General features: G+C 39.1%; 1 protein-coding gene and 1 long non-coding RNA gene across 2 annotated transcripts; one reads left to right on the top strand and one right to left on the bottom strand.

Annotated features, from left to right (window-relative positions):
- The first annotated feature begins 467 nt into the window (after positions 1-467).
- LOC143299772 (uncharacterized) lies at positions 468-10,649 on the top strand. The gene is made up of 2 exons (XR_013057564.1): positions 468-616; positions 10,179-10,649. It is a non-coding gene; the product is annotated as an uncharacterized LOC143299772 (long non-coding RNA).
- On the bottom strand, positions 6,876-26,724 carry LOC143299770 (UDP-galactose translocator-like). The gene is made up of 4 exons (XM_076613174.1): positions 26,407-26,724; positions 18,664-18,848; positions 17,587-17,742; positions 6,876-14,986 (listed from the first exon to the last, which is right to left on the bottom strand). The coding sequence occupies exons 1-4, from the start codon at positions 26,537-26,539 to the stop codon at positions 14,321-14,323; spliced, it is 1,140 nt and encodes a 379-aa protein (XP_076469289.1). The 5' UTR covers positions 26,540-26,724; the 3' UTR covers positions 6,876-14,320.
- Between the last annotated feature and the right edge of the window lie 7 nt (positions 26,725-26,731).

Raw genomic sequence — 26,731 nt, 5'->3', positions numbered from 1 at the left:
TGAATACATCTATAAGCCATCAATATGGTTATTTTGAGGACGCTCCAAAACAAGCATCCAATTGCTCTTTTTTTTCTTTTTTCTTTTTTAGATTACAGGAATCTTCATAATACACATTAGGAGAACTTTTCCTCTTTGTGAACTCCTAGTTAACGTTTTTCAGTTGTCATACTTTTTCATGCTGAAATTTATATATAAAGATGTGTGTGTGTGTGTGTGTGTGTGTGTGTGTGTGTGTGTGTGTGTGTGTGTGTGTAAAGATTAAACCAGGTGGGCCCATCTCCTGTAACCTCATATGGAAACCAAAACTTCAACACCGTAATGTTGATATTAGTTCCAGGTTATTAAAGTATCGTTTTATTGAGAAATGACAATTATTTATATTGATGTTTGCATTGCAAAATGTTCCATGTAGTACTGGCACAGCCATAATTGCTGGATTTTGTTGTTGTTGTTGTTGTAGGTGAAATGGACTGGTGACACCTGACAGCACTGGCAGACACAGACAGATGGTGAAGGAGCTGCAGAGCGAGTCAAGGCACTGCAGTGTCCGAGGTGCCTGGTTACAGAAAGCGTCGCGTGCTGTGTGGGCAGGAAAAGAACAGAGAATGGAAAGGTAAGAGAGTAGCGTCAAGGGATAAGGGCAGGTAGAAGAGGCAGGTTACCATGTATTGGTCTTTTTGTGTTGACTTACACTTATCCTGTTCAGTACCTGTAGGTCGTCAGCTGGCAGCACTAAGTTCTTCCCGTGCCACAAAGCCATTCACTTATTCTGTTCCAGTTTTTCCCTTCATCCTTTGGTTCGATGAGCACAAAAAGACTGGATAAACTTTTTTTCTTTTCTTTTTTTTTTTTTTTTTTGCTGCCCCACTAATCATCTGCACCGTTTCAGTGGCATTACTCCCACGCCGCTCATTTAGATTCCCCCATACATGGCCACGCCCGGGTTCGTCCGTCGCAGTTCCAGCGTCGGCAGTCCACAGGGAGCCATCGATGTTAGGTCGCCAGGAGGCCACACACCAGAGGAGACCTTGCACTGCTGCTGAGTCACTTCGGTGGTGTTCAGTGGTGCCTGTTCTGATTTTACGTACTTAGGACACCACCTACTAAGCCCCCTACTAACGACGTCCCTCCCAGAGTGGAGACCGCCACCACGTCCCTCAAACAACAGCCCCCCATGAATCTGCCGACACTGACAACATTGACAGGACTCACCCCAAGCACGGAAGTGGAGGGGTATCGAAACTGAGGTCACCATGAGAGCAGGGCATGAAAGGCCACAGACTTTGAGGCTGTTTTGTTTATATTGATGATGATGAAGGAGGAGGATGACGATGACGATGTTGCTATGGAGGTCCATTTTGGTTTGGGACTGCGTGACAAGGCTGTACTCTACGCTTCCTGTCATAATGATGTCCCGGCGTTAACCAGGCCCGAGAGATACAGACACTTGCAGTGTTAGGTAATTAGAGCAACACATCCAAAGACGCATCTTTGAAGTGGATGACACTCGACTGTGTGGTCCCAGTCTCCCCATTTAAGCCCACTGCACACTCAACTCTGGGTAGGAGCCGGCCACGGGCCGAAAACCCACCTCTGCTGGGATTCGAACCCGCGTCCTCCCAGCCGTCAGTCCGCGACGCTAACCACTTCGCCACGGCGGCTGGTAAGACTGAATAAACTTGATGTGTCTGTAGTGTAATGATACAATTTAAAGTAGCATTTGCCAGGAGAAAGGAGGAGTTTGTATTATACTCCATGTTTGGTGTTTACATATACTTACCATGTCAAACTGATGCCAACTAGGCCTATGGTTTGCTCTGTTTGGCCAAATTTCGCGCGGCTAACAGTGAAAAGACGCCCCTCTTAGTCTGGCCCGCTCTTAGCCAATCAAACGCCTCTAACAGCTATAAGCGCTGAATCATTCCGTGGCCATGAACGAAAATGCCCCATGAGAACCACGGCGGAGACGCGGGGACGGACGGGCGGGCATTCGAGTTTGACATGGTAAGTATATGTAAACACCAAACATGGAGTATAATACAAACTCCTCCTTTTGGTGTCATATACTGTACCATGTCAAACTGATGCAGAATTTAAAGCAAATGGAGGAGGGCAACGCCTACTGGTTCGTATGGGGAGCCCTTGAAACTGAGACGGCAGTGTTAGCCGCGACAAAGGAAATCCCCTTGGAACCGTCAGCCCTGGTCATACGGAAATCCCGGAGGTAGAAGTTGATGAAGGGATTCTCAGACCGCCAGAAGGCTGCCTCCAAGACATGCTGCAGTGGTACCGAGTGCTGGAAAGCAGCCGAAGTAGCTATGGCCCGCACTTCGTGTGTTCTCGGATTAAGACAACTGATATCCTTGTGTGCATGAGAGTAGGCTCTACGAATGACTTGGGAAACCCAGCGGGAAATGGTGCCTGCATCGATATCTTTCTTGTAATTCTCATTGAGGGAGATGAGAAGGCGCCTCTGAGAAGAACGCCTATGGCGAGACCTATCCCAATAGTATTTGAGGCACCGAACGGGGCAGAGATGCCTATCTTCATCATCTTGGGCAAGAATATCAGACAAAGGGCTGACCCTCAGAGAGGGGGAAGGGACCTCGGGGTCTTGGTTCTTAGCCAGAAACTCTGGAAGGAAACGAAGAGTGATGGAACCATCTCTGTGGAATGCTAGATCTTGTGGCATACCACTAAGACCATGAATCTCACTTCTACGACGGCCCGTGGCCAGCAACAGAAGGAAAGTGGTCTTGAGAGTGAGCAGGTCAAAAGGAATAGTCCCCAATGGCTCAAAGGGCTGTTTTCGAATGAAATCCAGCACCAGGAACAAGTCCCAGAGGGGCACTCTTCTGGGATTCCTAGCTTCCTTCAGAGAGGCGCCCCTAGCCACCTCTTACTAACTACTCATACGCTAACTGGACCTTGTTGAAGACTCATGGAAAAGGGGTTTCCCTGCTACGTAGAAATGATATAAACCATCAGAAGCAGAGACAATGGTCACAATCAGTAGACTTCAACTTTGCAGGCTGTGCAAAAGGTTGTGGATAGGGAAATCAACAGAGATGGATCTTGGTGCAAAAGGTCACGCTGGTTTCTGTTGGTGGGGCTGGAAGCTCTGTTATTGTTGCCTCAAGTAATGAATATGATGGCTGTGGTGTTTGGCTTATCACGTCTGTTGACCTTCTGGTCCGGTTTGTCTGGAAAGAAGACATGGTCAGTGGTAAAATGTCATAAGAAGTATGAGGTAGAAATAAAACTAATGTACGTGGCAACAAAAAATGTTTAAAAATATATGAAGAACAGTTTTCTCCTCTCTCTCTCTCTACAACAATAGAGATGGATCTGCCTGATGATTCATTAGAACATGAAGACTACAACAACAGTGATGAAACTGATTTCAGCATTTGACCCTTATTCAGTCAAGCTATTGAAGCAGACAGCATTGTTAAGCAAGTGACCGTAATTGACACTGGGAGGGGCAGAGTGCCTGTGTGTGGTATGGGAAGGTGGTGGAGGAGAGGAAAAGGGGTGATGCAGACGAAAGGTTATAGGTCAGAGGGTATGGAAGGGAGCGTTGCCTTGATCGGCTGTGAACTGTTGCTTTCACTGAATACTGCTGTGGAATGGCTCTAGTTAATAGTCCCTATATTATGCAAAACCCAGGGTTGAAAGCACAAAGAACAGGGAACATGTTATGTTGTTGTTGTTTTTTACATGGGCTGTAGGTGATTGACGTGTGTAGGAAACCAGCGGTATGCACAGAGACATTTCCGTTATTCCAGTCACAACCTGAAAAGAGCTTTCCCTTCTGTATGTCACAGAGCTTGGCTGTTCATTTTCTGACTATATGACTGACATTTTTTTGTCAGCTTTATTGTTAGGACATGATTCACTTTCTTGTTGTATGAGGCGTGACTGTCAAAACTTATTCCTCTTTTTCTTTTTCTTTTTTTCATTTACAAATGTAAACTGACAACAAGCATGTCATGTCCAACTGTATTTTGTGGGTTTTCTTTATAGATGTCAGTCTGTAGAGGTCGAAATATACTTTTTTGTATGCACAAAAATTTATTATCTCTACTTTCAAATGTTCTCTGCAATGAAAATAATTGGAACGTAAGCTTGATTCACGATCCTCATTCTTTTCCATCCATCACAAAATATATTTTGTCTTTCTGTGCCTGTTAATAGTTTTTGTGCTAGGTTAGAAAAAAAAAAATAATAAAATTACCCCTGTATCCTCACTCACTGGCAAGGGGAGAGCACTTTCTCCTTTTTACTGTATTCTCTGGCACTGAACAGGTAAAGCTGACAATTTTGTCAGAATCTGTACAGTTGTAACAGTGTATACGGCTGAACTGCGATCTTGTTGCTTCAAGAGGGATAGAAATGGGGGTAAAGACAGAGGAGAAAAGTAAGGAGAGAGTATCCTTGTGTATGATACAGCAAAAGGAATGTTGTGTCCGAGTTAAAAATGCACAAGGAACATATATATACAAAAATGTGGGAGGGGTGGGGGCAGAGGGTCCTGACACATTGGGTCTATTATCATGTACGAGTTTGTGTGCACTTGCCAGGAGGGAAATGCAAAACCACACAAATATGTCCCAGCAGCCAGTGTATGAACATTCTGCAGGAGGGAAACACACAATCACACAAATGGTATGTCCCAACAACCACTTTTGTATTGTTTCACCATTTTTATTTATGTTCCACTGAAACATAGCCACCCACTCTGTACGACTCACGAACACCACCAACATATCCACTATGATTTAACACAATTTGTCATGTCACAGTGTACCCAACCTTTTTAGTCTCGAAGGTACAAGCAAACTTTTCTTCCATTTTCTTCATAAAGAAACAAAATTATATGCATTCATAAAGGTTAAATACTGTTATACACCTCTTGCATAGATTTACAAGCACACGCAAGCATAACACAGGAGATGGGAAATTCTTTTAAATGAAAATAATAAAAATCATAATGATAAAAGCTTCTGACCCAATGTCTCCACGGTGCCAATGTACGAGAAAGAAATATATCACAGAAAACAACTGATGGGAAGTGGGGAAGGGAAAACCAATGTCGTCCATTGGAAAACAAAATATTGGGGAGGACAGAGAAGAAAGGAAAAACCCAACAAAAACTGAAAGGTGGAGGAGAGGGATGCAGAAATAAACACAGCATGGTGTAAGTGTCCACTTTTGGCTCATGAAAAAGCAAGAGCTGGAGACTGGTTGTGGGGAGGAGATAAAACACTTGCATTCAGCATTCACAGAGAAAAAAAACATTTAAAGCTGGGAGTCTACCTGCTTCCCATCCACCCCTCAGAAGAAAGAGACAAAAGATACCGAACTTATTCCTGGTATCCTAAGTAAAAGAGAGAAAGAAGATAGGTGTGTGAGAGAAAAAGAATGGAAGACAATATTTTACTTTAACCTTGTACCAGCATCAACATTAGTATTTTTAAATGCTGATAAAAACTTCGTTACCCACAAGAAAACATGCAAGTTTGGTGGAAAGGAGAGAATAAGACATCTGACAGTATTGTTGTATTATTAAGTGTTTTTTGTTGTTTTTCATTTGTGGGGCGATTCCATCATTCTTTTTTTTTTTCATGATGTAACCTCCTATGACCAATGGGAAAACAAACCCACAGTATGGTAAACTTGTCAAGGTGTTCCATCAAGTGCTTCACATGAATGGAAATATGGTTGTGAAATGTATGGTGAATTATTTAAATAAGGAAGGGAGTATAGTCAATGTTTTGCTTGAATTGCCAAGTTAGATTTTAGTGATGGATGGATACAATTATTTTCCTTTAATTGCTTAGTCAAATTCTCAGGGACAGAGGGTGTTGTCAAAATTGTGCTTGAATTGCTAAGTGTTATGGAGGGGTATAGTCAATATTTTACATGAATTAACAAGTCTGTCAGGTATGCTGGTGAATAGTTGTCATTCCCACATAAATGTAAAGAAATAAACTTACTTAACACAAACATTGTGCTGGCTTGTCAATGCACATCTGCTGGTGTCTTCTCACTGGCTGACAATGAAAAATACACATTCAAAGTCAAAATGCAGAAGATTGCTGTAAGCCATCCATAATCCACCACCCACCCAAATATGTGCTTTAGTTTGCTTCCTTATTATTAGAGAGAGGGGAGAAAAACAACAATGAAAATTAGGAATTGTCAGCCAATGGGAATGCACATTACATTTCTCTGTAAGCCAATGAGAACATTTTCCACAGAGGGGGGTTGCATAAAATGTTTTCTCACTTCTCAACACTCATGAATTTCTTGATTTGCATGTGCTGCATACATAATCAGGCGAGTTGTGCTCATGTCCATTTCATTGGCTGACACAACTCTTGCACATTTTCATTGGCTGATTTTAACAATTTCGGGTAAATAAGGAAATATGGTTCCTGGGCTAAGTGGGTGCGGGGGGAGGAGGAGGCAGGCGTAAAGCCCAGATTGCTTTATGTGATTTCTGAGAACTTAATACTTGTTACCTGCCACCAAATTTCTAGGCCTCGCTAAAATCTTGCAACACACTTAACCAACTGTTAAACAATAAAATGCCTTATCCCCACATGTGATTGCTATCCGCGACTTTTTCCACACCACAGACAAACCTCGCCCTCTGCACACAGACAAACCTTGCCCTCTGTTTTTTAAAGACACAAACAAATGCGCCATAAACAATTACCAACCTCCGTCCCTCCTGGTGTGCTTCCTTACATACCTGAAATTGAGCCAATGGAAATGACCAGTTCATTTCACTGTCAGCCAATAAGAAGAAGCCAACGAGAACAGAAATAACTATGTTAAAAATAAAAAAAATAAAAAAAATATATATATATATATATACACACGCACACACAGGGAAAGGTAACTAACCTACAGTAAATTCAACTTAAACAACAGTAAATGCAATCTAAACAGGAAAGCTTTTTTTCTTTTTCTTTTTTTTTTAAACAAACAGAAAATCAAAAGCTGCTTAACATTTTCCTCGGGCTAAGGAATTTTTCTTATAGCTTATTTGTTGCAGAGGTCATATCAGTGCTTTAAATACACTGTCAGCCAATGAAAAATAACCAGATGGGTTGAACATGCAATTATTTCCCTTGCCATGAGGTTCTGCTCTCAACATGATTTAATTTTAGATGTCCATACACACAAATAAAAATTAAATCATTTTGACTTTCATGTGCTTTTTCTTTTTTTAACCACCCACTTCAAACGCATTTTTTCCGCCCCTCTACTTTACCCATACAAGAATATTCTTTTTCATTTACCGTGTACACTCCAAATCCACTGCCCTCCCAAAGCCCATCAGTATATACAGTAACTTTTGATTTCCTCACGTTACCTTTCCACATACATGATCAAACAAAAATGAATTCAAAGCAAAACAGTATAAATGACGTAAAAAGATCACTCTGATCTGCCTTATAGAACCCTGGTTTACACGAATACATACCGAAACATTTTAGAACTGAGTTTATTTTTCTCCCCCCTTTCAACAGTCAAGGAAAACTATTATCAAATCAATCGGTGACATACGCCCTAAGTTTGGAAACCATTTATGTCTTAACATAAAAAATAAAAATGAGGGGGGTCACTAGCAAACTGGCCACAGCCCCCCATCCCCCTCCCTCCCCCCCTTAACTGTTTTAAAAACAATTCTTATTTTCAACTCTGGATTGTTGAAAACAGGGGAAAAAGTTATCACACAATGTCACGAACAGTTTGCTCCGTGATCATTTAAATAAAATGATGCAAAATATAAGGTAACTGAAGTGAGAAACAATGATGGGTTGCTTCATGGATTTCAGTTTTTACTGATTGTTTTGCTGGCAAGTCCAGCAAAATGCACTGCTGGCAGCGTTCACAACTATCAGACAAAAAACAGTGAAATGTTGGGATAATTCCCTGTCAACACACCCATCGATTTCCACCTCATATCCAAGTCATCACATATATAACCAGGCTGGGGAATTGTCCAGGAGAGTTTCCTCTGAAAATCGGCCAGGGTCCAGGGGCTGCCTTAGGCCCCTAGTGTGGTGCAGGGAAAAAAGTGATTGTTAGAGGCTTTTGGATCCTCTCCTGAAAGCTCAAACAATGCTTTTGAAAATTACAAGATGGCAGCTTAAGCAAAAATGACATCACGGTATAGTTGAAAAACTGAACCAGGCTCAAAACAAAAAACTGAACTGGGCTTGAAACTAACTGGACAAAAAAACAAAAAAAAACAACAAACAAACAAAACAAAAAAACAAAAAAAACATGCTCATCAATTTTTTTTTTTTTTTTTTGCCCCCTCTGAAATCAACTTCTTTTCCGCTGAAAATAACTGATCTGCTGAGAGTTCCCCAGCCTGTATAACACACACACACAAACAAAATTAACAACATATTCCAATACATCATTTAAATTCTTATGACTGACAAGACAGGCTGTGTCTAAGATGCCAGCTATTCTACTGGATGTCACTTGCCAACATTAACATCAAAAGACACAGAGAACAGTTATGATCCTAATCAGAAAAGTTATGATTCTGATCTATCTCTTGCCAATTAATTTTAAAACAAAAACCAGAAACAGGTAGTTGTTCTAAACCCACAAATGGAAGTACGTGCCCTACTGGCAAGGAAGCCTACAGAAAGGCCAGCCACTTTCCTAGAGTTTATTCTATTTTCTCTCCCTCTCAAAAAACATTCACATTCATGTCATACATGTCATATCTATCCCAGTGTTTTGTGTCACTATCTTGGTGGCTCCACACACATAAACAATGAACTCACAGAGAAGGCTCCAGAAAACCTGAGAAAATATGGAATGCTTTGTATTTTCTTTCGTACCCTATCCTTGATTATCTTTTCACTTGTTTATCAATCCTTTCTTTTTTTTTCTTTCTTTTTTTTTCTTTTGTCAATGTATCTCATGCCACTCATGGTTTGTGGCTCATTCTTGTGAAGATCAGTAATGATGTTTTCTGGTTGGAAACTTTCTTTAAAAAGGCAGCCTGAGTGGCTGTGCATACTGCAGTTTTTCACTCCCTTGCTTCCTATAATGAATGAGTGCAAAAGCATCCGAGTTTCACCCTGAGGGTCGTGGGTTTGATCCCACCTGGCAGGTATCAGCACCTAGCAGTACAGGTGGAGACTCCCCCCCCCCCCCCCCCCTCTAATCTCCCAGATCAGCAAATGTGGCAATCTACTTGTGCTTTGATCCCCTTCATGTAAAAAGACATGCAGATGAAATATGCACATTAAAAATACTGCAATTCCATGTTGGCATTCTGTGGGAAATAGAAACACAAACATACCCTGCAAAGTCTCTCCTGAAATCATGTTCGTTCTTTAGTTTAACGTCTTTTCTCTGTAAGTGATATTAGAAATCATTAAGACAGCAAAGTAGGGTAAAAAAAACAAACAATTAAAAACAGTCATGGATGTATAAAGCCACTCACTGACTTAAGTGTGGGGGCTGCAGATCATGAAAACAAAAGGAAAAATCTAAATGGACAAAATCAACAATGAAGAAAGAAAAAAGTATTAACTATTATGCATATTCTCATGACAAAAACCTTCTCTGAACAAGCACCAATCATATAACACAACACAACCTAGAAATCACTCTTTCCAACCCTGCATTAAAATAGATGATAGTCAAGAGGTGGGAGTGGTGAAAAGAAAAGTAAAAAAAAAAAAAACAAAAGACATTAACACAAGAATAAGATGAAACTGGAAAAAAAAAGTAAAAAAAAGAAAGGTTTATAAAATAAATGATTAAAATCAACCAATGAGCATGGGAACAACAAATGAAACAAAGTAGGGAGGTGTCAGAGAGAGACTCAGAAAGAGACGGAGAATGGGTGGAGACAAAGAAAAAAACAAAACGAACCCAAACATCAATATCACACCAAGTGAAACCAGCAGGAGAACCCCACAATTTGGTCAAGCCAAAGTATAAATCAACAACCAGCAAAAAAACACACACAAAAATGTGGGTGGGGCAAGGGGGGTGGCAGAGGGACAAAGATGAGGATGAAATAAAATAAAAAAAGGCATCAGTTTTAGAAGATTAAAGCCACTTCATATCCAGATGTTTTTAAGTTAAATAAAACCATGATCATGTTTGTTTTCTGTTTACAGCCCATACTGCCAGATGACAACAAAAGCCATGATCAGTTATGAACACCACCCCCACAAGCTGTTTCATACATCACCACTGAAAATAACCGGGTCTTTTTTGGGGGGAGGGGCTGGGGGGGCAGAGGGGGTCATGGAAGCTGACAAAGCAGGAAGCTGACAAAGCAGAGATGCTCTCAAACAGTTTGATAAAAAGCTGAAAGTCTGACAACAAATAAACAATACAAAAAATAGCGAACTGAAAAACAACAAATTCTAAGCATCAAGACGCTGTAAGTTTGATGTGAGCATACCATTAATCACATTATGTTTCAAGAGATTGTATTTCAGTTTTCATTACCATTCTAAATGGAAAGAAAAAAGATAAGCACGTAAGCAAGACTAACAAAAAGTTACATGCTTAAAACACTCACAGGCAGACAAAATTTATCTTCTACACCCCCACTCCAAAATGTACAATTATTTCCGGCCCATGAGGTGCAAGCTTTTAACTCTAATTTGAACCCTGGGTTTTATCCTCTCTATGCACCCTATCTGTGTCTGAAAACTGGATTCTGTCTTCCACTTCGTGCCACCTTTCACAACTAAAAAAAAATATATATATATATATATTTTTTTTTCTTCCTTCTTTTTTTTTCCAAATCTTTTTGAACTTGTTCAGGTAGTGGGGCTTGACAAGAGTGCATCTTCAACTGCAGGTTTTCTAAATGGAAATGCTGTACCAACTGACGAAAAAGCATACAACAGAGCAGAAGAACAGATTAACAAGGCAGTGTCAAGAAGCAGACAATAATAACTTGATTCTGGTCCAGTTCCAGAAGACAATGTCATCACTCCTAAAAGAATGCCTGGGATCAACAGAGCCATTTTTGCACCAATCAATATGGAAGACTTTCACTTTTTCAGAATTGGCTTATCATATGTGTGCCCATTTTATGTGGTAAAAGTAACTTTTTTTCTTTTATGGGCCGGATATAATGGTACATGGTGGCTCTTTACTGACTGAAACTGTCCCCACTACTCTTCAAAACATTGAAACTTGAGTAAGTACAAAGCCAAATCAACAAACATGTTAAGGGTACCCAGTTATGTCCAATTATTCAAATCTTATTACTATCTACAGGATTCTCTTTTGATGCTTCTGTGCATGGTAAAGTTCAAATTAAAAACTCATCAAAAAATGTAAAATTTACTGATAACTGGTTTTACTCAAAGGTCAATAACTATCAAAAAGACCTCCCCCAAACCCCCAACTCAGACTCCTTAAAATGGATACAAGGAACCAAACAACTGGACGGACAGGGATTTCATCACTTTAACAAGATCTGGCAAAATCATTCAACAAGAACAAAATGTGATAACTTGAGAACAAAAGCTTACAATTACACAAAAAATGATGTCAAGAAAATGCATCCCCAAAGTGATGTGTCACTGATATTTGGAATGAAATGAGGACAGTGAAAACCCATGATTGATGAATGAAAGGTTCATCAAGACTTGATTTGCTTCTTGTGAATTTACATTTGGCAACCCCAAGCCACACAGATTTGACATCCACACACACGGCCCTTGCCTTTCTAACGAATATGACACACAAATGAAACACACACACATCTGACAGCCTTAACCCAACCTCTGTTTACTTTTTAATCCAAAATTGCACTTTCCACCAATTTTCTGAAAGGATGGTGGTTTGGTTTGCATGGATGAAAATAAATGGCCTATGTAACTTTAAAAAAACAACATGGAAATATCATGTGAAAAATAACTAGATGATCATTCCCAAGATATCATTTGAACTATAAACTTTAGGCAGTCACCCTCAATACATCAACCAACTTGTGGCAAAACATACTGGCAGTGTGTGCAAGCATGTGCATGTGTGATAAGCCAGTATGGCTGAACGTTAATCTGATGATACTTTTATCATGTGATATGTAGGTTCTCGAGCAAAACAATTCCTTTGATTGAGTTTGAAGATAATTGCCCCCTTTCTTACTCAATCCTGAATTCCTTACTGCTCAGCAATGTCACCTTCATTAGTTTAAAAGTCACTTGCAGGCATTCCAAAGACACTGTGTGTTTACGTTCTGAAGCATGAGCATAGTATGGAATTTAAATGTACACCTTTCCTGTTCAACTGCATCAGCATTTTTACATATGTGTTCCATGAGAAATTTACAGAAAAGGGGCTATTAAAATAGTGAAGGAAAATAACCAGAAAATAATTAAAACACCCATGAGCTGCACATCTTGTCCAAAGATTTCATTAAACAACACAATGCGCAACCATAAAACCAATACAACTATAAAAGCAAAACTGTTATTGAAAGCAACATAACATCTTGCCCAAAAAAATCCTAATGAATGAACACATTAGGAAACATACAAAACACAGGAAAGAGAAATATCTTGCTCGGTAAAATCACTACACTTGACTCTCACATTCCACACCACACTTAAGTCTTTCCTTGGTCCAAAGACACACAGCTAAAATGCAGCCAATATCCTTTCCATGGTGAGCCTTAAACACATACAAATAACAAGAACTAAACTGGGACCTAGAATAGTGCAATACTTGCTTCTGAATATTAACATATTGCTAATGCTGTTAAGCGTAAAGCTGGAGTGCATGTACATTTTTTTTCAAAGACAAGGTATACAGTTTAAAAATCAAATTCTGCAGTTTCCATGTTTATTGCTTTAAGTTTATCAGCAAAGCTAAACTAATGATTAACATAATGTGGATTATTTTCACCTGACAGACCGGAAGAAACTGACATGTCAGTTCTTTGAAAAAAAATTCACCACAGACCAACACATTCCATACAATGCCACTTGACCCCCTTTCAGCGCATTATATACCAAAGACCGTAGAACTTTGGGTTAAATGGTCCAGCAGAAAAGAAAAGTTTCTGTCATTGTGTACATTTTTTCTTTCAAAAATTGTACTTCATTGTACAGGATGTTGAATCAGGGTTGTAGAAAAAAGGGAGACAGTGTGCGAAACAGAACAAACAGCATCGCACTTTGTACATGTAAATCATAACTGTAGCACTGAATCATGTCTATACATGCAACCCTAAGAGATTAATTACTATCTATGAAAAAAAAAAGAAAAAGAAAATCCAAACTAATGTGTCTATGATTACAGATATTCAGGCTACAAGTACAATGAACCCCTGCATGTGTACATGATCACTCTCTTCGACCAAGTATTTCCTATGCACATAACACATATATGCACAGTTAACAGAAAACAAGGCCATGACATGACCCTGTACATATCAACTGTCACCAACACCAAGAATCCTCCATTTGTGCACACCATCACCACAATGCAATATGACATTCTGTGTGTATGCATAATCACCCAACTGATACATGGAATCCCCGATGAAGTCACAAATGACCAACTGTAACAGAAAACCAGTGTTCACCACAATCACAATCATCAACAGTCACTGAGAAATGGTGCCCTCAAACACCAGTCCACAACGATCGAACATTCTATACCTCTGTGCTGTCAAATCAAGCACACCCACACTAAATGTATCATCTTTTGCAAGATCTGCCTCAAAATGGAAGAAAATTTTTGGAACTGACGTCACATACCTTACAACAACTGAAGAATTCAACTGAAATCCAGTTCTAAACACTTCCACTGTGATCCCTATACACAACCACTCAACAGAACTATACAACTGATCTAGAGGTATCTCTGGAGATGTCTCATCACTCCTTAACAAACCCTTAACAAAAACAGTCATCTAAATAATCTTACCAACGATGCCCTCCATCTAAGTCATGCAGTAGTTTCATTTCCTGAGGGGACAAGATCTATAATGTCACAATTTTGGTCATTTATAAAGTCTATGAACATTTTAATGCTATCACTTCCTGTCCCCTCAGAAAATCTAGTTTAAGTTAAATGCAAATTTACAACACAACAGGTTCACTCACTACAAGGATAACTGACTGGGATCAAAATGATACACCGCCATACCACAAAAACCCAAGTGCTTTTAACCATGATATCAACATAACCCAGGAGACAGACCAGCAGCTGTGAACATTCCACCAGTGATCAGATCAACAAACTGTCATTAGTATCAACATATGTATGTACATACTACTGATTCCAACTATACAACCCTTGTACTCCCTGGCTTTGGTGTGGCAAGAGGCTGAGGAGATGGAGCAAAACGGCTATACATGTACACTGCCAACATGACAAGACTGGCCCCAAAACTGAACTGCAAGGTAAGGTGGAAATCGAAGAAGTACATGGATGCAACACACGACAGGATGATGGCGGCTGATGTGGCAAAGCCTTTGAGGATGTTGTCGGCATACTTGACCACCACGGCCACCACCAGACCGCCGAACGACTGCAGGAAAACCACGATCCACACAACGTAGTCAAAGCCAAAGAGGAACCCTTTCTCTGACACAGCCTGTCCGTTCTGCAGAAAGACGCTGATGAGGCCAATGACCACGCCCAGTGACCCAAGCTGAACATTACGAAGCCACACCGACTGGCTGGTGCCCTTCAGAATCTTCTCAAAGTAGACCCCAGCAAAGCCCGACAGTACACAAGAGATGCACACAGCCACCAAGCCTTTCACAGGGTTCTGCTCCACTTCAGTGGTAGACTTCTTGCTGCTATCACTTCCTGTGGACTGGAGCTGCACGATGGACACACCGGCGAACAGGATGACCAGGGACACCCACTGCAGGCCTGCCAGCTGTCTACGCAGCATCACCACCGAAAAAATGGCTGTCGTCAGGATTTTCAGCTGGTACGTCACCTGAAAAGAATAAAGGAAACATGTAACAAATTTCAATACTGAAGAGATGGACACCTTTAATAAAGAGTGGGCTGTGTTCTACCAAAACATATAAACAACAAACTGTTAAAAAAACAAAAGAACAATTGTAGTAACTATCATGATACCAATTAACAACTGAATGGTTTAAATGCTGGACTTTCAAATCAATCTGAGGGTTCTGGGTTCAAATCTCACTTTCTCAGTCATGGCACGTACGGAGCTAAGAGTGGAGACTATTCCGATCTCTCGGGTCAACTGACAAGCAGACCCTCTAGTGCCTGAATCCCCTTGATGTTTATATGCACACAGATCCAATGCACACATTTAAGAACTGTAATCCATGTCAGTGTTTGACGGATTATGGAAACAATACCTAGCCTGGCATGCACCCCATCCCCTCACTCCCGCCCCTTTAAACAAATTATGGCTGCCACAAGGTGGGGGAAAATTATCATGTACTTTAGCCCACTTGTACAATGATGTGAGTTAAAGTGGGAGCTGCAGTCCATGAACACTTAAGAAAACAAAATGCCAACATCACTGAAACGTTTTGGCAAGTGCTAATAACACACACACACAAAAACACCTTAAAAAAATCCCACTGCCTGATAATTATGTGCCAATAATATCAAACACTGATTGTCCCCTTTTGACACCAGTTCACTCCTGTAATAATCTTTATTTCATTATCAGTTATTATTTTTCTTGACTGTATTGATTTTTGCAGCTTCAGCAATGCATTTTTAGTGTATATATAGCAAACATTCACTAGCAAGGCATAGCTTGCTACACTCAAAATAGAGCAGTTGGCAGGTCTGAATACCCATCTGTATCTTGATGTTGCACTTTTTCTGTTCTTATTGATCAGACACTTCTGATACTGTCCTTTTTTTCTGACCTCCATTTTGTACTACTGTGTGCCTGTTTGAGGAATCACAAGTGTCCCATTTCCAACATTGACATGCAGGAGACAGCAAACGGGAAACAACCCATGTTGGTGCATTATGCTCTGCAATGTCTGATAGATTGCCTCCCTTCACTGGTGTTTTCTCTCTCTCTGTGCAAATTGCGACTTGACATTGGTATCAATCAGAAAGTTCTGTTGCGTATAATCAAAGTTTGGGAATAATTTTCTTTTAGATTTTTAACATTTGTAGTTGTACTGTACATGTTTGTTCTCTGTTGTCATCAGGAAATATTGGACTGATAAACGATATTCAGAGCACAAATTTCAATTCACTGACAGAACATTGGAACTTTGAAGTGTAACACACTGGTATAGTAGTAAAAATGGAAAATTATATGGAAATTATATGTAATTTAATGGTCATCATGCACTTTTTTTCTGTCTGTACATGGAAACACCAGTTTTTTCTGCATTTCTAGACATTTCACAGCAAGAACTCTAAAATAACTGTTGGACACCCAACATGGCATTCCACTTGACTGCATTCCAAATGGTGGATGGAAAGGCAGAAATTGTTTTCGATAAACTAAACTGATTAAGCATGAAATCATATCAGTAGGCCTATTGCAATAAAGCAAAGAAATTTTGTGTTGCACTACAAGGATCAATCCAAATTATGTTCTTTGCTAATTACAGGAAAACAAGTCTTTGTCAATCAACCAAGTTTTGTGTGAACATTTCCACCAATGCAAGACAGTTCTGTCCACATCAACAGGCAGATCACTGTCTTAGCAACTGTTCAGTTAGATTCCATCTATGTTTTAACCTTTTCCTCACTTTATCACTCTTCTAGCTGGATAATCCATAACAAGAATCCCCCACCTGCTTTTTTTTTTTATCACAGAGGTGAGAGAAACAGATCAGAAAACATGCATTCAAAAAGGATTAAAGGCCCCATAGTCTTTCATGGCCAATGGGGCAGTGAGTTCATAGTCACTGTGTCCAGGGCTCAAAACAGTTTAAACTTCCACAACCATGGCCAATGGGGCAGTGAGTTCATAGTCACTGTGTCCAGGGCTCAAAACAGTTTAAACTTCCACAACCAAAGTCAGATACCCATTCATTGCTGGGTAGAGTGAGGAAAGTTGGGTGCAGAATGCCTTTCCCAAGGACGCAACACAATGCTGAAACAGGGCCTCAGCCCTTGATCACTGAATCAGAGGTCGACACCTCATGTGCACCTGCACCTCCAAACACATATTTTCCCAGAAATGGAAAAGTAAATAAGATGTAAACTGAGTGCTAACTGGCTCTGGCCCATAAAAGAAAAACTCTCATTGGTTAATTGTTATGTGGCACAATTGCCACATACTGATTATACCCTCGTTCTTGTGTCAATTTATTACCAATATATGTTTCATTATTCATTTCTTTATTTCACACAATTCAAAGCATTTTTGTATAGTTAATGTAGCATTCTGAATCTAGGCATTGCTTGCTATTGCTATGCTCAAAATGTGACAACTAGCATGTCTGAACAAGGCACCTCTGTACATATAATAAAGCAAAGTGTGCATAAATCAAATGATTGCACAGCAAGTTATTTGTCCAATTCTTCTCCCATTCAAGCACAGACCTTAGGGGGGAAAAAAGAAAGAAAGAAAAGGATTACCTGGAAAGTGGCCGCCTCCAAGTTGGACACAGCAATGTAGAGCAAGTTGTTCTGGAGCACATAGACAAAAGAAGGAACCGACACCTTCAAACAGTCCATAGGTTGTAGCACAATGTTTTCATACAGATGCTTCAACCACAGATCTACACGTTTCTCCTGCACACACACAAAAAAGTATGATTTTTTTTGTTCTATGTTTAATGCAAATTTGGTGCTGACAGGCAAACTATTTCTAGAGAAAATCAAATGTCACATATGACAGACATACACACAACACATTTATACGCACAGGTAAACAACTCAAAGTAATTACAAAGACTCACTTTGTTCACACACAATCGTGAGCCAAAAAAACCCCCTTTTTTAAAGGTCAGTTTCCCCATTCTTGTCACAAGTAGTTCAAGTACTGCAAAATAACTATTACAATGCTGTTTCCAACTCCTTCCACTCACTGGTTTGGAAACATATTTGTCTACAAACTAAATTCAAAAGACATTGAAAAAAAAACCCACCTGTTGAACATGTCTGTAGCGGCCAAGTAATTCAAGTAAACTCATTCAAAAACAGTAATGTATTATAACGGAGTTAAATGCAGTGGAAGGTGTGTGTGTATATATATCTATATGTATATGTGTATATATTATTATTATATATATATATATATATATATATATATATATATATATATATATATATATATGCTATCATATTCATTTTACCCAAGACATATTATCATCATCCATATATTGACACCCTACCAACAAACTTGGGTGAACCTGGTGAACAACTAGCTGCTCATGGGACCTCGGTTTATTGTCTCATCAAAATAACTAGATGCTCAGTTTGATTTTCCAGCCAAACTTCGGAGAAAGAGCGAGAGAGGGATTCGAACCCATAACTCAAGACTCTGTATTGGCAGAAGAACGTCTTAACTATTCTACCACCTTCCTCCTATGAGGAAGAAGAGAGAAGAGACAGAGAGATCTACATGTATTTATAATATAACACAAACACTTGGACCCCTCTGAAACAAATCATCAAATTACACCACAGTGCACAACACATTCAAGACCTTACCTGATACAGAATGATGGCGAGACTGGTCAGCAGTTTGAAGAACTCTGACATCACCACTGCTGACGTGGCAAAGAACATGTCCCCCACTCGCGTTCGCACATAGCGCATCACCAGGATGAGGGCCGCGTTCTGCAGGGTCAGCAGTACCAGACTCACAAACTTCAGAAACTCTGGCGTTTGTTTTCCTGCAACACAGGTCAAGAGTCGCAATCAGGGGAGAGTCTTCATGGGTCAGTCATCTAACAGTGACAGAATTGAGAAAGATACAGCAGTGGAGGAAGAGGCTGATGAAAATCCTGCTGTGTCATCCAGTCAAGACTGCTGGGTAAACTGCTGCCCCCTGGCACACCAGTGCATAACAAAAACCAGTCATAGGTCTTTTTTTGCCTGGCCATCTTACCAACAGCTTAATGCAAACAAGGAACTGCATAGCTTATTGCTAACCAACTGAATGGACTGGGTGGTGACTATTTGATAAATCATCTGAACATTCTTAAATTAATTTAGCATTATCATTATTTTTTATTTATATTTTAAACATGTTCGTACTTGACTTTGTTAACTTTTAGATTCAGATCATGTGTGCACTTTGCTATCTTTCAGATTAAAAACTGTGTGACTGCAAAATATATTATTCTCTTCACTCTGACAGTTTTCAACAGATAAGCAATGGTGAAGGATTTGTTTTCAACTTGAAAAGTATTTCACAAAAATCAAACTTTCTCGCAAATTTTATACAGAAAAATCACAATTCTTAAAAAAAAATTTAAAAAAAGAAAAGAAAAAAAGAAGAATGCTGGTGTTATCAATTACAGAATTTTAAGCAATTACAGAAAAATCACAATTGTTACTAAACAGTAAATATAAAATTATAAGCAATTACAGAAAAAATCATAATGCTGGTGCTACTACATTATTCTATGACAATAACTGTATCATACTGTACGAGGAAAATGGATCAGACGTTTAGTGCAAAAACTGAAAAAGAGACAGACAATGAGATACACACTTTGTAACCTGCACAAAATTATTCACAGCAACTTTGTCTTTATATACAGCTAGCAGCAGTTTTATTTAGGTTTGTTTTTTGTCCCATTAAAGCTCAAATCCTTTGAAATCAGTTCATATGCCTATGGATCCAAGACACCCATACAGCTTTAAAGATCATAAAAAAAATATGTGTGCACATGTGTGAAATTTACTATAATTTCGTTCTTTGACAGCTGTTGACAAACTTTCAACATGTTGATTGCATGAGACATCTGGCACAACAGTATATTGATTTTATTATTTGATTTTTTTTTTATTTTTTTTTTATTATCTTACACTACATCAGCACAAGCTGTTCAACAGACCATTACCTGACACCATGGGACTGTTATCATGGCCACCAGAATGACATGACTGTTTTGACCCCTTATTTGCTAATGACCTCAGAAAACTCCACACATCATTCGTAGTTATGTGTGTGTGCGTGCGTGTGTGCGTGTGTGTGTGTGTGTGTGTGTGTGTGTGTGTGTGTGTGTGTGTGTGTGCGTGCGTGCGTGTGTGCGTGTGTGTGTGTGTGTGTGTCTATGAGTCTGTGTGTCTGTGTGTGAATGCAATTTTAGAGTGTGTATATGAACAAGGTGTGTATCTATTAATCTGTGTTAGTGTATGTATCACTGTAATTTGTATACAGTATACTTTTGTTACTGTTAACAAACATGCATTTTTGAACTTCAATTTTGAACTTTCAATGTTCCAATCCTGAATTAAAGTCTTCCTGAACTACTTTCACTCATGAGCTAAGAAACTGGAAATCAATTGTGGAAAACATAAACTCTGCATATGACTTTTTTCCTTTTTTTTTTCTCCAGTTGTCAAGACCTTTGAAACCAGTTAAGTTTATAATTTGAGCTAGAGCCTAATTATCCTGTGCTTTCCACTATTTCTACAAATCAGCAACTCTGAAACCATTTTCTTTTAGCAAAAGTGATAACATCAATAATCATTACTACTGCTTTGACCTAAGCATTCACTGCTTCTTCAACTTCTTGTACAAGTTGTCTTTCATCAAAACCTGACCATCTCTCAACAAGTCCATACAGGCGAGGCAGTCTTCAGACTTAATTATAATACCGACAGATCTTGTCAGCAAGCTGGGGATCAATACTATAAAATATGACTGCCAATCAAACTGTCCCAGCTGGAAAATTAACTCAGGTAACTGGAACTACTTGCCATGCACAAATATCTAGAGATAACACTTGTGATGCCACACTATCATATAACTGATAATTGTTCATGTAATGTATGTGGAGAGGGTCACAAAACTTCCCTATTTGTAAATGTTGCAATTCAAAAAACAAAAGTTCCAACGGCTAAAAGTAGTAAAAAGTAATACTCATAGTCATAGGCTTAAGAGGAAGGTCACAATGACAGCTTGAGGTGTGTAGAACTACGTTTGGCACTGTACAGCAAGGCAGCTGAAAAAAACTATAGTTTTCTCATGTGCTGTTTCTGTACATACACCACCTCTCCATGCTCCCCTTCCTTCCCCTAGCATATGGATGATAGCCTTTCAAAGCCAACAATGGCTGACTGTGCACTGCATGCTATTCATTTCTTGTCAGTTTGTGTGGGATTCTCAAGTTTGGCGTTCAAGTGTATAGTACACATCAGTACAGCAGGGGCACTTCATCCCACATACATTCTGCACACTGGCTGCAAAAACATAAGAAAAATCCATTCCAATAGCTAGTTCGAGAAAATTATTCAAATATGCTTACAAACTCCACAGTGTTTCTTTATCTCTCAAACCTTGTTTATGCTAGGATATATCATGAAAGAAGACCAAGATAGAGCACTGCTATGTCACACAGCCCCCAACTAAATAAAGATAGTGCACAGCCTTGTCACAGTCCCCAACTATATGGACTTCTTATAATAATAGCACCATCATCACTTCACTCTTTCTAATTCATCATTGAATCTTTAAAACATAGGAAATCTGTTTTTAAAATATAGAAAATCTGTCCCAAATCTGTGGTTATTCATGCCTTGCTCTTAATCTCAGTTTCAACTTTCCCTTTCACTTCAAGTTCAATATGGTGAGTTCCTGTCTTCTACTCTTCATGATTTTTTTTCTTCTTCTTTTTTTTTTAATACACTTTTCTGGCCTGAGCCCTAAGGTTTTGCAATAGCATACTAAAGTCTGACAATGATATTTGCATCTGATTGAGACCAAACCTGCATCCCCATGGTCAGTCTGTTTGTGTGACATTTACCACTTCACCAGAGCTGCCAGTAGCTTAAAATGGGAATATATATGAATTTTAATGCAAAACTGATTTGTGGGGATGAAGTAACTTGTACTGAAGCCACTTACCATCATGTCTTATCAAGAATGTACAAGTGAATTTTAGTGATACTTGTTACCTCTGGCCCGACTCGCTTGAAACGCTGAACGCGTTCAGATAGCTTTTTCAACACTTGAACTCCACCGCGTTATATATATCAACTTCAAGCACAATTACTTGTTCATGAGAGTATTGTGTTCCAATTCCCTCAAAACATAATTCACGCAAACTGGGTATCACATGATGCCTTTTCAAGGACCTGAAGAAGGGTATAGTACTAATACAATAAAAGAAACATTGGTCATAGCAGCTCACTCACATTGCTCACTCATTATCACCATCCTGTTTGGGGCATCTCACAGAGCACCAAAGTCACGAGTGAATTTCCACAGAGTTCTATCCTTGTGCCAGTGCCTTTTTTTATGTATTAAAAATAACATCCAGTTGGATGAATGAATGTACTGTAAATAAGTACATTTTTGTGATTTTTTAAATAACCTCCCTGAAGCTAGTGAATAGCTGAAAATGCTGCAAAATTCCTGATGTTAAGGAAAGGTTACACCTCCATGGGAGGCCTGGGGGGCAAAGCCCTCCCTTAAGCTGAAAAAAAAAGTTTACAAATCCCCAAAACAGTGCAGGAATCACCAATGTGTCACTGTTCAGCAGGGGTTAATATTAACTTCTTTTTAATGGAAGATAAATATACAATAGAAAGAACAGTGTTTCCCACAAGCATAAAATCTGGTATAAAACATTTTCTGCTGGTAATGGAGATGAATCTTTGGTATTTCAGCTATAGATCCCAGATCTAAATAATATACAAACTGCAGCCAACAAATGAATCACTGCAACATCCATTGATGTAATTTCTGCACATACACACAAACAAAATGTTGCCAGGGAGGGGTGGGGGGTGGGGGGTGAGGGTGGTGGTGGTTAAAATGACTCAGAAAAATGAGAAATGGTTCTTACTCTTACTGTTACTGTTAGCCGTTTAGAGATAAGTCACCCAATTCAATTCAATTCAAAAACGCTTTATTAATCCACATGGAAAGAATATTCAAACAGCACTAAAAAGACTAAAAGTAAAAGTAACTGTTTCAAATCACTTCACTGTTAGTGTTTTGTGAAAAGTAACTCAGATGGAAAGATTATTCAAACAGCACTACAGCATAATAATAATTTTTTTTTTTTTTTTAATTATATATATACATATATATGATTTTTTTTTCTTTGAAGGTTGAAAATGCACAAAATTCAACTATCAATTTAAATAAATTTGTTTGATATGCAATAAAGTAATGAGTGGGTGGGAGGTTGTTTATTCATGAATTTTCATAATGGGAGTAAATGATTAAAGAAATTAAAAGGACTATTTGAGGGGGTCAATCTTGTTGTGGATCAAAATCCTGTCAGCAACGCCACTTTTGTAACCGACCGTGAACAGAGTGGTATATTATATATATATATATATATATATATATATATATATATATATATTATAAAGGGCATACAAAAGAATTACTGAATTAAAGAGCATGATTCTTGAAGGTGAAAGGATAGAAAAGATCCATGCACTGGCCAAGGACATACAGAGGCCAGTCACAAAGGGTTTTCCTATTGTTTTATTATACAATAGTTATAAGATGAGAAGAAGAAAAGAAGATGACAAGACAAGAAGACATTAAGAAGATGAGAAGATAAGACAGTGCAGAGGTGATGATCAAATGCTGGCCTCTTTGACAACACAGCGACAGAGAGAGAGAGAGAGAGAGAGAGAGAGAGCAGGCTACAGCCACAAAGAGGCTCAGGTGAAAGTGACAAGTTATCACATGCTTTAACTATTTATGGGAGCCATGCAAACTACTCAGCCAGCACTCTACTGCTGCGAGGAAATCAAGCCTATTTGGCTAGATATTTCAATAATCTGTGTTTGTTGCATGGTGTCTGGTAGAATTCTAAATACTAAATGATTCCTGAACTGATTTACAGCGGATCAGTCGCAAAAGAAAGAGCTCAACACAACCTTTCTAATGAGTACAAAATGAAGTTTTCATTATTCAATATGATCTTAATTTAAGTCACCTGGAACTGGTCAGTTTTAGCAAGATCATTGCTGAAAATTACAAAATGCGTTAAATCAGTTTAATGTAGGCAAACACAAATGGTATAGATTTAAAGAGGGAATTGCGACAATTCTGCAAGTATAAAATAGTTGTAGTTTACTGATCCAACAAAAGAGATATGTAATCAAATACGGTGTGTTGGAAACAATTTTCAACTGGGCCCAAGCCATCAATCGATGCTAGTTGTGGAGTGATTGTCGTCAAGTGTCCACAATGAAAATTGGCTTTGCATCTTCTAAATGCCTGATCTATTCTCATCCAATCAATATAATAGTGTGGTTTTAGTTTCCAACAGCAGTCACATATAGAATTGTAAACTGTAGCATTATATGTGATGAAAAGACGAAATGACGTAAGCTTAGCGTCAGTTGAAATCCCTACACTAACGAACGATTAAACTGAAATCAACTATGCTTCTAACACATTAAACTTTTTTTAGTGTGTGTGTAAGAACAACACTTACAGACATAATCTGGCAGTGAATGATACACAGATTTAGTTTAATAAATGTTTGGAGCATTAGTTTAGAATGGGCTTTGTTCAAAATTTTAACGGCCTTGTGTCAGTGTCAGAGCACCAGTTAATCTCCATTGGTCAAGTATAAAATGCTATCTGCTAAACAGCTGGTGTGTGAACAGTTATTTGTTGCCGCCTGAGCACTTGGCTACATTTAAAAAAAAGTTTCAGAAGATAGCCAAATTTGGGTTAGAACTTAGAAACTTTGATAATATAAATTCAATATCTGAACACAAGAACTTGAGAAATGGCAAATACTAGTATAAAGCCTACACGCTGAAAGCTTAAGAGTATACTGCAATCTCTATGCTATTATTACCAACTAACCAAGTGCTACAGTACTAGTACTACTACAAATACAACAAACATGTGATATGTAACTTTATGAGAGACTGTAATGAGCTTACAGTTGGGCCAACAACAGAGTGAAGGCTGTATGAACAATGTTTTTTTCCACTTTAATCAATGGGAATTCATTCAGTTTCACCCTAACAGTTGGGCCAACAGCAGAGTGAAATCTGTATCAGTGTTTGACCAATGTTTTTCCCCCCACTGTAATGGGAATTCATTACACTTTTTTTTACAGTTTCATCTTTTGTGAGCCTAGACTATAGATCTGTTAAGTCAAACAAGAACAGTAGGAGGCAAGATTGCACCCACTCTCACTGCAGCAGCTCTGGGGGCTAGTTAGCCTTTGGGAACCATTCCAGTGCTGACTGTCCTAAACTAAAGCCGTCATGGCCAAGAGATTGAGGATGTAACTTGGGCAAGATACTCTCAATTAATCAAATTATAGCCCAAATTGTCAGGACAGCTACTGCTTTGGCCCAATGCTCAGCTTATATCACAGACTGACATAAACTTACAGTTGGGCCAACAGCGAACTGACAGAGCTCTATATAAAACTATAATCAGTGGTATCTTCACTGCAATGGAAAGTCATTTACAGCTCAGTCTTTTGTGAAAGACTATAAAATTGGGGGGCATGATTGCATTGGCTCTTAGCACTGCAGTCTTGGGGACTAGTCGGCCTTTGGAAACCATCCGACTGCCGACTGTCCTAAAACACCCTTGGCCAAGGAGTGGGGATGAGGATGTAAACTGGGCAAGACACTCTCTACTATAATCAAATTCTAACCCAGATAGTCAGGACAGCAGATACGTCCTCTGCTGTTCTGGTGGTAACAGTCAGACATGACTATCATAGATATATGCATATAATATATATTTAAAAAAAAAAAAATCATATAGTGCCTCCTCTGTTGCTCTGATGGTTAAGTCTGACAGGACTATAGTATAAGTAGGACTATCAATATATATCATACAAAATACATTTTACAAGCGTTCATTCAATGTCTGCTGAAAGTATAAAAACTGAAGCGGATATGAAATGAATGCCTTGACAATCCCAGTTGAAACACTCCCCACTGATCAGTGTTGGCAAGAAAACTGGTGAGGATCTCTTGACATTGTTTGACATGATGCACTGAGATAATTGTGTAAGTGTTGGTAGGAGACACGGTTTCCGTCTGTCTTCCAATACAATTAATTACCCCTGTCTCACACTCTACACAGGCAACACGATATGAAAAGGGAAGGGTAGACGTTGCCATCATGCACGTGTATCAAGATAACGCTGGTTGTGAGTGCTTGTCCAGTGGGTACTAGTAGACAGGTTAGCAAAACGTGTCAAAACTGGACCACACAAAAGGGAGAAGATTCTGAATAAAGGAAGGTAACGAGAAAAGATAAATACAAACCCTGTCCACCATTTCCCTTTGCGTTCCCCATCTCGGCGTTTTTGCTCAGACGTGAATCCAGTGGACTGTCAACGACGACAGCTTTCAAATCTCGCGATTTCTCACGGATCTCACTAACAGGCAACGAAGACATAGAGCTGTATTCAATAGATTTAGTCCAATAAGTTACGCAGACAGACACACGTTCTAAAGCCCTTGAATTTCAGAACCTTTACGCGAGCATTAGGAATCACGTTCTGGGTTTGATAACTTACAGAATCACAAAAAAAGACACTAAAAAGCTTGCTCTCATCTCAACGACCGCAACACCAACATTCCACTTCCA

Source organism: Babylonia areolata, chromosome 25, assembly GCF_041734735.1.
Source record: "Babylonia areolata isolate BAREFJ2019XMU chromosome 25, ASM4173473v1, whole genome shotgun sequence".
NCBI lineage: Eukaryota > Metazoa > Mollusca > Gastropoda > Neogastropoda > Buccinidae > Babylonia > Babylonia areolata.
This window is presented reverse-complemented; position numbering and strand designations above follow the sequence as displayed.